This window comes from Hyla sarda, chromosome 5 (genome assembly GCF_029499605.1).
Source record: "Hyla sarda isolate aHylSar1 chromosome 5, aHylSar1.hap1, whole genome shotgun sequence".
Lineage (NCBI taxonomy): Eukaryota > Metazoa > Chordata > Amphibia > Anura > Hylidae > Hyla > Hyla sarda.
In genome coordinates this window covers 297,118,845-297,133,088 of record NC_079193.1, presented here as the reverse complement: position 1 = coordinate 297,133,088, position 14,244 = coordinate 297,118,845, and the positions used below count along the sequence as shown (strand labels likewise).

At 42.2% G+C, this 14,244-nt stretch overlaps 1 protein-coding gene across 5 annotated transcripts in view; it reads left to right on the top strand.

Annotated features, from left to right (window-relative positions):
* Positions 1 to 14,244, top strand: part of ASPH (aspartate beta-hydroxylase) — a 193,660-nt gene that overhangs the window by 139,659 nt on the left and 39,757 nt on the right. For all 5 annotated transcript variants that reach the window (XM_056522027.1, XM_056522024.1, XM_056522025.1 and 2 more), the window contains 2 exons: positions 4,129 to 4,215; positions 10,968 to 11,118. In XM_056522027.1, the coding sequence (XP_056378002.1) occupies positions 4,129 to 4,215; positions 10,968 to 11,118 (238 nt within the window). The remainder of the gene's footprint in view (positions 1 to 4,128; positions 4,216 to 10,967; positions 11,119 to 14,244) is intronic.

Genomic DNA, 14,244 nt, shown 5'->3' with positions numbered 1-14,244 from the left:
ATTCCTGCAAAAACGAATTCTTCCCCATTTTATTAAAAAGAAGGGGGACATTTGTTGCATGAACATTTGACAGGTATCGTGCATGATACAACTCTATACAGCAGACTGATTTATTGCTGAATATTCCGGAATACATTAAGGTAAACAAAGGCATTACTGCAGCCTCCCTCTTCTGGGATCTTGGATTAAGTGATCACTTTACATCGCACACCGTGTAATCCTATTTGACCATCTCTAAGTCATACCCAGCCAACATAAGTGGAAATAAAGCTGCATTCGTTTTCCCTTCATGGAGGCCTTTGCTCCAGGCTGAATTTAGCAGCAGTATATCAGCTGAATGTGTCATTCTCCAAGCAACAGCTGTGCCGCTTAATAACAGCGCAGTGAGCGAGTTATCTTGTCATAGTTATTGCATTTCTCATTTCCACAGTGCTCACTCTCATACACAAGTAATACATCACTTACTCTCTTTGCATATCAACAGTTCTGGCAATAATGTTCTTTTTTATCTACCATTCTGTCACTGGGTAAGAATAGTACGGTATATTCCTTGCTTAACTATGTCAGACAGTATGAAATACCGGCATCAAGGAATTAGAGGTACAAACAGGTTACATAGGAAGTGTTCCCCCATCTACTGAACAGCCCCTCCAAATAGCCTGTATTACGGCTATACTAATATTTAGCTTGCTGGTTCTTCTAACACTGGCAGCATTAATTGCTGGGCCTTTAAATATCAAATAGAAGACTTCTAACGGGAGCTGCAGGGTAAAAAATTGTCACTGGCTGGAATGACGACAGGTAAGAAGGACGATTTGATCTAAAACAATGCAACGTGTTTCACCACGCATGCGCGGTGAAACACGTTGCATTGTTTTAGAATAAATTGTCCTTCTTACCTGTGGTTGTTCCAGACAGCGCCAATTTATTACCTTGTAGCTCCCGTTAGAAGTCTTCTATTTGTCTGTTACCATTCAGCAGGAAGGCCTCGGACAGAACCCTTATCTTCACTCACTTAACCCATTGTTGTGTGTGTGTCCACACAACCACCTGCGGTAAGCACAATTTTCCCTCACCGGGGATATCTGCTGGTGGTTTTTCACTATGGAGCGCCTTCTTGTGTTTTATTTTTAGGCCTTTAAATGTGGCAGCTACAGCTGGTGCCTTCTTGTAACATTACCCTCAGGACACTTTAGTAACAGTGACACAATAACAGAGCCCCTCTACTTATAAGTACTACCATAGCAAAGTCTCCTTGATCACAGGGCCACCATAGTAGATCCAGTCAACTAATCACATTCCTCCATAAACCTGCCCAAGCATTGCTCATAATCTTGTCCTAAATGATAGACAGAACTCAAGTATTCCCAGCACACAAGCTTGAAATAGGTGGGCTTTGTGTATTGAATAAGTCTGAGAGCAAGTAAAATGCCTTTTCCCATCACCCATGACTGCACCAGGACTGAGGATCCACCTGCCAAGGGCAGAATACCCGCAGAGATAAAAGGGCAGAGACACCTACTTTTCCTCACTGGTTTCCTGTTCTTGGAATAGGGCATCTGTCCCCCAAGTATGGCCTGGGATAAGGGATGGGGTAGTTGCTCCTTCCAGCATATAAGAATAAAAGCTGTCATGGTCATTTAATGGGAGTCCACCCTCCTTGTTTCTACCTAGTTTGTAAGAGGAAGTCCTCTTTTGGGACCAGTGTTAACCACTTACTGGTCATCCTGCCTGCCCCATTGCAATTCCTTGCAAATTTGTTGGGGCAAATAAGGAAGCTCCCATTACAGCCCTCAGCACTTCAGGGGCTTGGGGACACCTCTTTGACACTTAGCACCATAGAATAAAAGCATGTTTCTATATCATGGAAGCATAGACAGATATGTGAAAGGTGCCATGTGTCTCATTGTCCTAACAGCATCTAACAATAGTTTTGGATGTGAATTACAGTTGACAGCTTTATTTTAAATATTGTCTTACATCCACAGAGCATGGGATAACTAGCCGATTGGTGGGTGTCTGACCACTGGGACCCTCACCCCATCTGAAGAGTGGCATTGCCCTCCGAGTGATGAGGGCAGCAACGTGCATGCTTGGCTATGGCTTCATTCTATGGAGCTTTCAAGTGGAGCACTCAATAAGCTCCGTTCCCTCAATTGGCAATTGACCTCTGTCCTTGTGACCTATGGGTGTCCCAGCGGTTGGACTCCCTGATCAGCTAGTTATTCCCTATTCCATGTATATACCCCTCCAAATATCAAAAATAATTTTCTGCTTATCAAATTACCTACTTCCCTTAGAATCTAAAACCCCTTTCAAATCCGAATTGAAAGGGGCTTTATACTCTGGGATGCTGACAAAAATGTATTCCAGGATACAGTGACATACATGCTTGGTAATAACTGTACTAGTGACAATGTTTCATCTTTTTCCCTGAATGTACTTATTTTTATTTATTTTTACACAAAGATGGTACCAGACTCAAGAAAGAGAACACTAGTAGATTGTATTGTGCGCACGCTGTCAGGATGTCGGTTCAGTGGGAGTGGTGCTGGCTGTGGGCAGGTGGTTCAGATGCTGGCCGACTAAGTTTCTTGCAGTGGGCAAAGCAGTGCCCCCCCTCAAGAGGGCGCCCTAGGCGGCTGCCTATTTTGCCTATAGGTAGAGCCAGCCCTGCATATACATTAATAGAAAAAGAACATTCATGGGCATGTGTTTATTTGGAAATTGTCTTTATCAGCAGAGGTGTAGGTCGTAGTGCCGCAGCTCTGCTTCCCATTCCTGTATTTTTAATATTGCCGGTATGTAAATAAATCATGCTGTATAGCTTAATAAATACTTAATCTATGCCTCTTGTATTTTGTGCTCTGTAAATGAACTGTAACCTGTTCTTTCCAAGCTCTGAGGTTTTAATAGACTTTTTCCTGAGAATTATTGCTCTATTTATAGCAGGCTTAAATCATATCTTTTACTTCCACTACTGGTTTATTCAGCGGCACCTGGGATTCTGAATGATACCAATGCAAGGTCACACCGCTAACCCACCTCTGGTGATGTGGAATAATTTGATTTGTACAGAGATGGAGAACTCAGGGTGAATTTTATATCAAGCTCCATATTTAGCAGCAGCAGTCAAGTGACTGTAATGCGGGGAGGTTTATCTGCAGCATTCACCTGTGAGGCTGTTGTGGTGGCCCAGTACAGGAGGTGTTACCCCGTACCCTTGCTGCCCTGTCCGGTAGCCTCCCTTCAGTGCCCCCTGGGCTCCCTTGTACTTGTCCCCCCCCCCCCCCCCCTGTACATATATTCTGCATTGTAATGTACTATAAAATGTCTTGTTGCTTTAAGAGTTGTACCATGTGATGTGTCATGTGATTGTTACCCAGGAGGTACCATTGACCAGGTGACTCCAAGAGTGACCTATGGGCTCCCTGCTAGTCTCCCCCATATAAGCCCTGGGTGGAGCTAGCTCTCTCTCTCTTTGGAGATAAGTCTTTGCTGAGGTCAGTTGTACCTTGTGTGGGTCCGGAGTGTTGGAGGCCTCAAAGTCAAGTCCTGCAGCCACCATCAAATGCAAGTAATCTACAGTCATAGCTTTGTCAGTCGTTAGTCAAGTCAGTCCCTGACATCTGTCAAGTCAGCGTTGCCTGCATTACATTGTTCAGTCCTACTACAAGTCCCAGCAAGCCCTTAAGGTCTCTGAGTCACTGAACCCCTCCATGGGCCCTGGCTGAACTGTATAGACTTTACCATCTGTCTACCCTCAGTAAAGCTACCGTTATCCGTAACTTGGCATCAGAGTCATTATTGCCCTCGTGCCTAGCCCAGGATCCAGCAGTATACCTTCGGGTGGTATCGAGGACAAACCATGCCCTGGTGTCACGAATACAAGAGGTTAATGCCATCTGCCCCTAGGGTAACAATATCTGCCCTCATCACACCCCGTTACCACACTGTCATTTTAGTCATCTGTATACCAGGCACTGCTCACTTGCCTCTGCCCACTCGTTCTTTTATTCTGCCATGAAGCTTTATTAGTGTGTTTTGCCGGGGTGGTTATATGACTTGTTTTCCTTTGTGCTTTACTTTTATTATTGACAGTAATTGTTACCTTCTTTATGATCACAGGGAAAGGTGGAAGACGCTTTAAAAGCTTTTGAACTTCTGGTGACTAAATATCCCCAGAGTCCAAGAGCCAGATACGGAAAAGCTCAGGTATGTTATTCCATAGAAATCATAATGTTTTGTTAGTTTGTCTGTACAGTCTAAGCTTCCTATCCAGTAACACTTGCAAGCAGGTCTGTACTTTCAACAGTGCAATGGTAATAATCACACGAGGACTGCATCAAACCCACGCGTTTCAAGGTTTGCATACAGGTTTTGAACTTTTGTATGGATTATAATTTAAAATAACAAAGTATGGATTTTTAACCTATTAAAGGAGTACTCCGCCCCTAGACATCTTATCCTCTATCCAAAGGTGTCCTGCTGCTGGGGACCCCCGCGATCTCCCTGCTGCACCTGGCGTTCTTTGAGAGCGTCGAGTGCAGCTCCAGAGGCTCGTGACGTTACGGCCACGCCCTGCTCATGACGTCACGGCCACGCCCCTCAATGCAAGTCTATGGGAGGGGACGTGACAGCCGCTCCGTTTACCAGAGCCGAGATAGTGGGTATCCCCAGCAGCGGTGGGCCCCCGCGATCAGACATCTTATCCCCTCTCCTTTGGATAGAGGATAAGATGTCTAGGGGTGGAGTACCCCTTTAAGGTATGTGGAGCTGGTCAAGTCAATGGCCAGATTTACCAATCTGTTCGAGACCAAAATGTGTAGGATTTTTGTCTCTGGGCCATTGACTAGACAAGGTCTATGTTTAGACGCAGGCAGCATATTTTGAGACTTTTATGCGCCTTTTGATATAGACAGTTTTACTCTTTTTGACTTCCCGTAGAACTTTTTCTTTTTGACCATGCTGTGGTCAAGTATTTATCATTTGCGACTTTTGCAAAAAGTCCCTATTTTGTGCGCAAAGCTACACCACCTACCAGTAGGCGTGAGTATAATCTCTACCTTCCACAATTTTAACCTCTTGTGGACGACAGCATCCCACTCCCCTTCTATGACACGTGCTCAGGAGCTGAGCGCGGGTCATAGCTGGGTGGTCCTGGTGGCTATCTACAACCAGGACCCATCTCTAATACCAGACATCAATGATCACAGTGATGCCCGGCTTTAACCCCTTAGATACCGCAATCAAATTTGATTGTAGCGTCTAAAATGCAAGTAAAAATGTCCCGGCAGCTCTGTGAAAGTAAAAACACCTAACCTGCCAAATTCAGGACCCGGGAAAGTGTCTACTTCCCTCCCTCACAAGCGTCTAGAAAAAGTGTATGTGGTAGAGCTTTTTCCACCACAGCAGAGCTGCGCAAAATTCATCATCCTGCTGCACCTTCTTGATAAATAAGATGCACGCTAGTCAAACCCACCACTCAAATAAACGTGGGAAAATAGCTCCACCGTAGACATTCTTTGATAAATCTGGTTCATAATCCCATTCAAGAGAAAATCCAAGTGCCAAAGTAGTTAATCATTGCATATTATAATTCATACAAAGGTCAAAATCTGCATACAAACCTTGAGAAAGAACTGAAAGTTTGAAATGTGCTGGTGTGATGCATTCCTTGTGTGGTAATGTTTGTATGCTTTTTAATATGCAATAATAAAGTATGGATTTTTTACCTATTTTTCATTACAATATTTGAATGCCATTTTTTTTTTTTAAATCTAAATAGTTCTAAAACTCTGTGCAGTTCATTTTTTCTAAAACATTCCTTCAAATGTACAGCATAGATACAGAGTTCATTATAGGTTTTTGTCTTCCTGCTGCCACCACTAGAGGGAGCTTACCTCATACAAATGATACATTAAAATAAATAATAAATCTGAATGAAGTATGTGCTCCAAGGCTCTCTCTAGTGGCTACTAAGTAGCAGGCAGACAGAATGTTATAATTTAATCTTATGCCACTGAAGGGGATTTTGTGTTCTATATTAAAAAGGAACCTTGACTGCTACAAAGATAACATTACTGGGCATTTCCTTTCCACAAATCAATTGTACAAACAAAGATAAGAAACTTTGTAATCAGCTCACTGAGGGATCCTGTTACATGTTGCCCATAGAAATCTAAGGAGAAGGGAGCTGACAGAGGTAGAGAGACAAACAGGTGCTGCAGGCTGTAGTAAAGTGTTTTACACTCTCACTTTAGTGATGGATTCACAGCTTATGCTGCTCAGTGCAGCCTTATAATGTCCTTCATTTAATGAACAGAACTAGTACAACTCCTCATGTAACATACAAGAGCTAATCCTGAAAAGTTACCTGACATAACAGCACAGAATGTTGAGCTGCAAAACAAATGATAACATCGAGGATTTTCTAAATCTACCTACACTAGTAATACCTACCCCCACCAATATCATGCCTGCTTCATCTATCGCCTCTACTAGAAGTTGTCCTATATCTACCTTAACCCATCTTTCCCCTTGTTCTTATTCCACTTAATTGACGTAAGTACTTCTATGTGTCTACACTGTATTACTTTGATTGAACTTGATCTTTTTTTGACATGGGTAAATAAACTCACTTTGCCTTATTCTTTTGAGTTTTTCTGCCCTTTTTTCCTTTTCCATCCTACAAGCATAGAAGTAATAAAAACCCCTGACTTTTGCTACATTATTGCATAATTCTAGGGTCTATAACTTGGTATTAATGTTTTCATAGTTATTTTAGGAAGCTAAGCTAAAAAAAATATATGTCCCTTCTATTCTTTTCTGCTAACACCACATTCCAGCATGTGTTTCTTGCTTTCCATCTGTGCTTCCTTTTCCCATACATTGGATGCATTTTCCATGAACCACATTACCCTTTAACACTGTACAGTGTTTTATTTTTTGGATACAAAAAAGTTCCAATAAAGCATAGAGAAAGCAGAGTGGGCATTGACCTGTTTGGGCTTTCACTTTTTGTGCGTGTATAGTTTGTCTCATGACCAGTGCACTGTAAGACTATGCAGCAATGTACATTGGTCCCTCAAATTACAATATTAATTGGTTCCAGGATGACCATTTTAAGTTATGTTCAGACCATAACTCTATGAAAACTTGGTAATTGGTTCTGAAGCCCCAAAATGTCATCCAAAGATAGGAAAAAAATAGGATTAAAGAAAAATATGTAGATAACTAATACAGATAAAGCAAATCCTAACATATAAAAGTAATAAAGGTCTGCTGGGAGCTGTAATCACTGTCTATGTAGAGGACAGGAGCTTCTTCAGGGTCCTGTACAGTACACATAGGGGACATTTACTAATCTAGTCTATTCTGGGTATGCTTATAGACCAGCGTATGTGGTAGTCTCCTGTCTATTGTGCTCCTAATTTATCAAAGGTCTCACAGCCCTTGATAAATTCTGTGCTCAGACTTCAGGGTCTACAGCTTAAACTGCATTTAGACCTGCTCCAACATGGTCTGACATTTCAGCGTATGTTGGGCAGATGCGACTTGTCGCACAAAAGTCGCACTTGATAAATTCAGCACCAATGCATTTTCCAATGCATTTCCATCTAAAATAGACTTGCATGCATCATGTTCTAAAAATCCTCTACAGCAAAAGTCGCAGAAAAGTCACACATATTTAGACTGCGACTTTCTGTGCGACAAATTTAGACAGGAAAAAACAGTCTAAATCCTTTGATAAATCTCCCCCATAGTGTCTTAAAAAAGTAAAATGGAGCTGCCCTCACCTGGTGTCCAAAGGAGTAACTAACCCTGGCACAGGTAAAGAGTAGTACAGAACATGTAGTACCTCCCTATACTGTAGGAGGCGCTACAAGACAGCCAGTCAGTGCATGCACTTCAGTAATACAGGGGTTTTACCAGTGAATGACCATTCTGATTGGTCAGATCTTCCAGCCAATGACAGGTTTTGCAGATCTGGACTGTCTGTAGCATTGTATGTTGAGTCTGGTTTCAAGTTACAATGGTCCAGAAAAGACCATTGTATGTAGAAAATATTGTAACCTGAGGCCATTGTAAGTTAAGGGATCACTGAACTTGCAGTTGTATGTAAACCACTTATTATAAATTTATGTGTTCCAGTCTGCAAATCATTTGCCTACTAGGCAGTTTAAAGATTAAACACATCCTAATAGCTCATACTATCAGCTTATTGTACTGTATGTAGTATGTTTATTTCCATTACGGTATGTCTAATGTTTGATTCTCTTCTTTTGGCTCATCCTCACTGAATAGTCTGATTTGGGTAGGTGATATATTCCACAATGTAGATTTGTTTGTATCTGAGCGGTTTAGTCTTCTGTATAGGATTGTAGCACAAAAGTTTATTTTAGAAAAATGTCATTGCTTGACAGGCTGGCAGAATACTAAAGCCTCAGAAGGTCGTCCAATGCAATTTCTTCATCACTGATTGTTGAGGGAATCTCCGATATTTGCCTGACTTGTCTTCTGCTGCAAATATAGCGAGCATCGGCAATCATAACAAGCTCACAATGACCAAATCCTTTGTTATCTTACTATAGAAAATGCTTGAACTAACACTGCATGGGAACTGTACGCGAATGTCTATTCACAGCTGTTGGGCTTTTTGAAGGTAGAATTTTTAGCCAACCTATGATTGCCTTTGATATCCTGTAATGGCAGTGTACTAGAGCAGTATTTGGGTTTTTAACAAAATAGGTTATTGTTCATACAGTGTTAACTTCCTATTTTTAAATATACTTTTTATATAAATTCCATGCCCTTTTTAAGATCTTTGCTTGCCATCTCAGTAAGGTCTCACACAAAAATATAACTTACAACTTTCACTGAAGGTCTTAAACATTTTTCGGTTACACGAAAAATAATCCAGGAGACTAACTTGCGGCTCCACTGGAACTGGGACAGAACCAGATGACACCTGGGTACGGGCAGACTCCAACTCCTGGATTCTAGCTAGTAAACTCTGGATTAACTGCTCCTGATCTTGCAGTTTCTGAGTCAAGGTCGGAACTGATGCTGAATGTGACAGAGAAGACTCACACTGCTGAAGTCTTTCAGCTAAATCCTGAATCAGCTGAGTCAAGTCCTGCTCTACCAAAGCAGACATAGCTTCCATAGCAGGAGCAAGGCAAATGCAGGTTTGTGGGCCTGCAAAAATGTCAGGTTTGGGCAGGGAATAGTGAAGCCCTGACCTCACTTGCTCCCACTTGCCCTGCCTACTTGCATACCCGCCCTAGGCGACGGGTCCACAACCACTGCGACAGTCCCTGCCTGAATAAGTGCAGGGAGTAAAACATCAACAAAATATACTTACAATACAGATGGAGGTCAGCACACAGTATGGAACCACACACACACTAACAGAAATAATAACTAAACAAACACACAATATGTCACAGTCCACAAGCCGAGTCAGTACCAAGAGATAACAGAAAAACCAAATCGCAGAAACAGGAAAGGATTCGGAGAGCAGAGCCAATGGGTCAAATATGCCAGTAATACAAGATACAAATATACAATACAAACGCTAGCTAGGAGTATGAGCTCTTTCACAGGCGACGCCTAGATGAATACTGAGGGTTTAAATAGGGAGCTAAGCAGGTGAAAAGCCAACGAGGTCAGCTGACCATCCAGAGAACAGGGCATTTCCACAGTAACCAGAATAACAAAAGACCTCAGTGCAGATTAAACCTTCGGGTTCTTACACCACCTCAGCATTAATCGTCTGGTTTAGTATCTTTTATGTGGTTCCTAAATTATTCCACTTTTTTGTAATACCACTCACATTATTACAGTAACACAATGAAGTTTACTGAGATCTTCGAGTAACATTAAGGGAACACCCACAGGCTGTTCAGCTGCACTAAACCCAATACACTGGGTTATAGTGCAGGGGAACAGATTTAAAATGAGTATCTGTATATTGTACTCCTGGTATCTGTATTGTACTGTTGTGCGGGATGGAGGCGGGGAGCTGGCTTGCCAAGCTCCCCTGCCTACTCTATACACAGAGCTATGCCCGCCCATGTGATAAATATTATAATTTATATAATATTATATATATTATATGTATCAGATTGGCAGGAATAGCAATGCCGCTACCAGGAGGGATAGCTTTTAATCCACTGGACCATCTTGTGTAAGTGATCCTTCATTTTAAATCTGTTCACCCTCACGATAACCCAGTGTATTGGTTAAGTGCAGTTGAACAACCTGTCAGTTCCCCTTTAATCTAATGCAGTGTTTTTCAAACAGTGTGTCTCCAGCTGTTGCAAAACTACAACTCCCAGCATGGAAAACAGTGATCTAATGTGTACAGCCACATTAAAAGGAAAGATCCTACTGAGTGGCTGCAAGAAGAGATCTTAAGAGCCATGAAGGATTGATAAAGAAAGTATATTGGAATTTTTTTTTCTAATTTTGCATTACATAATAAATAATGTTTATTTTATGAAACTAGAAATAAAGAGAAATCATTGAGGAGTGGGAAAGTTAAATAGAGAGGAAAGCAGAAGTATAAAGAATGGACAAATGGTTATTTATTGTCATCACATTCTTAAATAGAAAAATTACCCTTTTTTGCTGGAATTTCAAAAAAACAAAAGGCGTATTAAGAATGTTGTTTTGTTGTTTTGATGTTTTGTATTTTTTTACTAACAGGAGTAAAAAAAAAGTATATCTAGATTATAAGGCTCTGTTCAGATCTGCTTTGGAGCCTTATGTCATTGTCCCATCGATCAGCTGTCACTTTTGATTGCAAGAATAGCATAGCATACAGTGTTATTGCCATCAAACATTGTTCATAAACCGCTGCTACCGTATACCACAGATATGAATAGGGCCTAACATAGACATGTCAGGTTAATAATATTTTATTTTTAACAAACTCCTTCCACCCATGATTGTCCTTGCAGTCTGAAGATGACGTGGCTGAGAAGATGAGGAGCAATGAGATTCTGTTGCGCGCCATTGGCACTTATGAAGAAGTGACTGGCTTGTCCAATGTTCCTTCAGATCTAGTAAAACTCGCACTCAAGAGAAGAGCCAATCGCCAGCAATTTCTTGGTAAGATGGTTTAGAAAAGCCATGAAAATTCTATCTGATTTTTCTTTGTATATAGATGGGCAGGACCACTTAACAGTGGTCCCTTAAGTTACAATACAGTATTTATTGGTTCCAGGACAACCATTGTATTTTGAGAACATTGTATGTTGAAACCATAACTCAATGGAAACCTGTTAATTGTTTCTAAAGTCCCACAATGTCATCCAAAAATAGGAAAAAGTCAGGATTAACCCCTTAAGGACCAAGGACGTACCGGTACGTCCTTGGTCCTGCTCTCCTGATATAACGCGGGGTTACACAGTAACCCCGCGTCATATCACGGCGGGCCCGGCGTCATAGTGAAGCCGGGACCCGCCTCTAATAGCGCGCAGCGCCGATCGTGGCGCCGCACGCTATTAACCCTTTAGCCGCGCGCTCAGAGCTGAGCCGCGCGGCTAAAAGCAAAAGTAAAAGTTGCCGGCTAGCTCAGTAGGGCTGTTCGGGATAGCCGCGGCTAATCGCGGCATCCCGAACAGCTTACAGGACAGCGGGAGGGCCCCTACTGTGTAACCCCGCGTCATATCACGGCGGGCCCGGCATCATAGTGAAGCCGGGACCCGCCTCTAATAGCGCGCAGCGCCGATCGTGGCGCCGCACGCTATTAACCCTTTAGCCGCGCGCTCAGAGCTGAGCCGCGCGGCTAAAAGCAAAAGTAAAAGTTGCCGGCTAGCTCAGTAGGGCTGTTCGGGATAGCCGCGGCTAATCGCGGCATCCCGAACAGCTTACAGGACAGCGGGAGGGCCCCTACCTGCCTCCTCGCTGTCCGATCGCCGAATGACTGCTTAGTGCCTGAGATCCAGGCATGAGCAGTCATGCGGCAGAATCGTCGATCACTGGTTTCCTATGAGAAACCAGTGATCAATGATGAAGATCAGTGTGTGCAGAGTTATAGGTCCCTATTGGATAACAATGATCAGTATAAGAGATCAGTGTGTGCAGTGTTATAGGTCCCTATGGAACCTATAACACTGCAAAAAAAAAGTGGAAAAAAAAAGTGAATAAAGATCATTTAACGCCTCCCCTATTAAAAGTTTGAATCACCCCCCTTTTCCAATAAAAAAAAAACCACAGTGTAAATAAAAATAAAATATATGGTATCACCGCGTGCGGAAATGTCCGATTTATAAAAATATATCATTAATTAAACCGCTCGGTCAATGGCGTGCGCGCAAAAAAATTCCAAAATCCAAAATAGTGCATTTTTGGTCACTTTTTATATCATTTAAAAATGAATAAAAAGTCAATAAGTCCTATCAATGCAAAAATGGTGCCGTTAAAAACTTCAGATCACGGCGCAAAAAATGAGCCCTGATACCGCCCCATAAAGTTATAGGGGTCAGAATATGACAATTTTAAACGTATTAATTTTCCTGCATGTAGTTATGATTTTTTCCAGACGTACGACAAAATCAAACCTATATAAGTAGGGTATCATTTTAATCATATGGACCTACAGAATAAAGATAAGGTGTCATTTTTACCGAAAAATGTACTACGTAGAAACGGAAGCCCCCAAAAGTTACAAAACGGCGTTTTTTTTTAAATTTTGTCGCACAATGATTTTTTTTCCCGTTTCACCGTAGATTTTTGGGCAAAATACCTGACGACATTACAAAGTAGAATTGGTGGCGCAAAAAATAAGCCATCATATGGATTTTTAGGTGCAAAATTGAAAAAGTTATGATTTTTTAAAGGCAAGGAGCAAAAAACGAAAATGCAAAAACGGAAAAAACCCCGGTCCTTAAGGGGTTAAAGAAAACTAAGATAACTAATACAGATAAGGAAAGTCCTTACATATTGAAGTAAGAAAGCTGCCGGAAGCTGTAAATCACTGTCTATGTAGAGGACAGAAGCTTCTTCAGGGTCCTGTACAGTACACAGTGTCCTAAAAAAGTAAAGTGGAGCCGGTGTAATGAAGAAAAATGTGTCCCTGTAGCTGAATGTGACCCTCCGCACAGGGACACAGTTTTCTTCTTTACAGCTTTCTTCCTCACTTTCATCCCCCAGTACCCTCTCTCAGGGGGACGGGGACACAGTTTTTCCCTATCTTCCTGCCACTTAGACAGACTGTGAGGAGCAGCCAGAGGAGCGCTCCGCAGCCTTTCACCCACCTGCACATCTATCACCCACCTGTACCGCACATCTACCGTTGGCCTGCTTCCTGTTGCAAGACTATAACTCCCACAGCATTACAGTGAGGATAAGCTTAGGGTTGTAGTCTTGCAACAGCTACCGGGCAGATAGTGGATGTGCTGCGCTGGTGGGTGGGAGATGTGCAGAGAAACTGTGTCCCTGTCTCCCTGAAAGAGGGTAGTGGCAATGGAATGAGAGGGAGCTGGCTGTAAAGCAAAAAATGGTGTCCCTGTGCGAAGGGTCACATTCCGTTACAGGGACACAGTTTTCTTTATTACACTGTTGTCCAAAGGAGCAGCTAACCATAGCAAAGAATAGTACAGAACATGTAGTACCTCTCTGTACTGTAGAAGGCGCTACCAGACAGCCAGTCAGTGCATGCACTTCAGTAATGCAGGTGATTTACCAGTGAAATGCTTATTCTGATTGGTCAGATCGTCCAGCCAGTAGTTGTAAGCAGAGGGACAGAGCAACACCAGAACAGCGCAGCAGTGGTGATCACAGTAGGTTCTGTTTCAGCCCAGTTTGTCCACTTTTAACTCCAGATGCCTAAAACTTTCTTCTGTATTGCAACTTATGCAGAACCTCATTTAAATACAAGGAGGGAGATTTATCAAAACCTGTCCAGAGGAAAAGTTGCTGAGTTGCCCATAGCAACCAATCAGCTCGCTTCTTTAATTTCTGAAAAGGCCTCTGCAAAATGAAAGAAACAATCTGATTGGTTGCTATGGACAACTCAGCAACTTTTCCTCTGGACAGGTTTTGATAAATCTCCCCCAAGGAGTTTATAGGGAATCTGCAGGTCTATATCAGAGATCCCCCCCTAGGAGACTTGTCAATCACTATTGGTATGAAGGTCTCGAGCGAAGCCTCTGTAGGGTTATATAGCTGATTACTGTTCTGAGGCTGGTGATTATTTACATACATGTCAGTAGTGATTCTCCATTGACATGA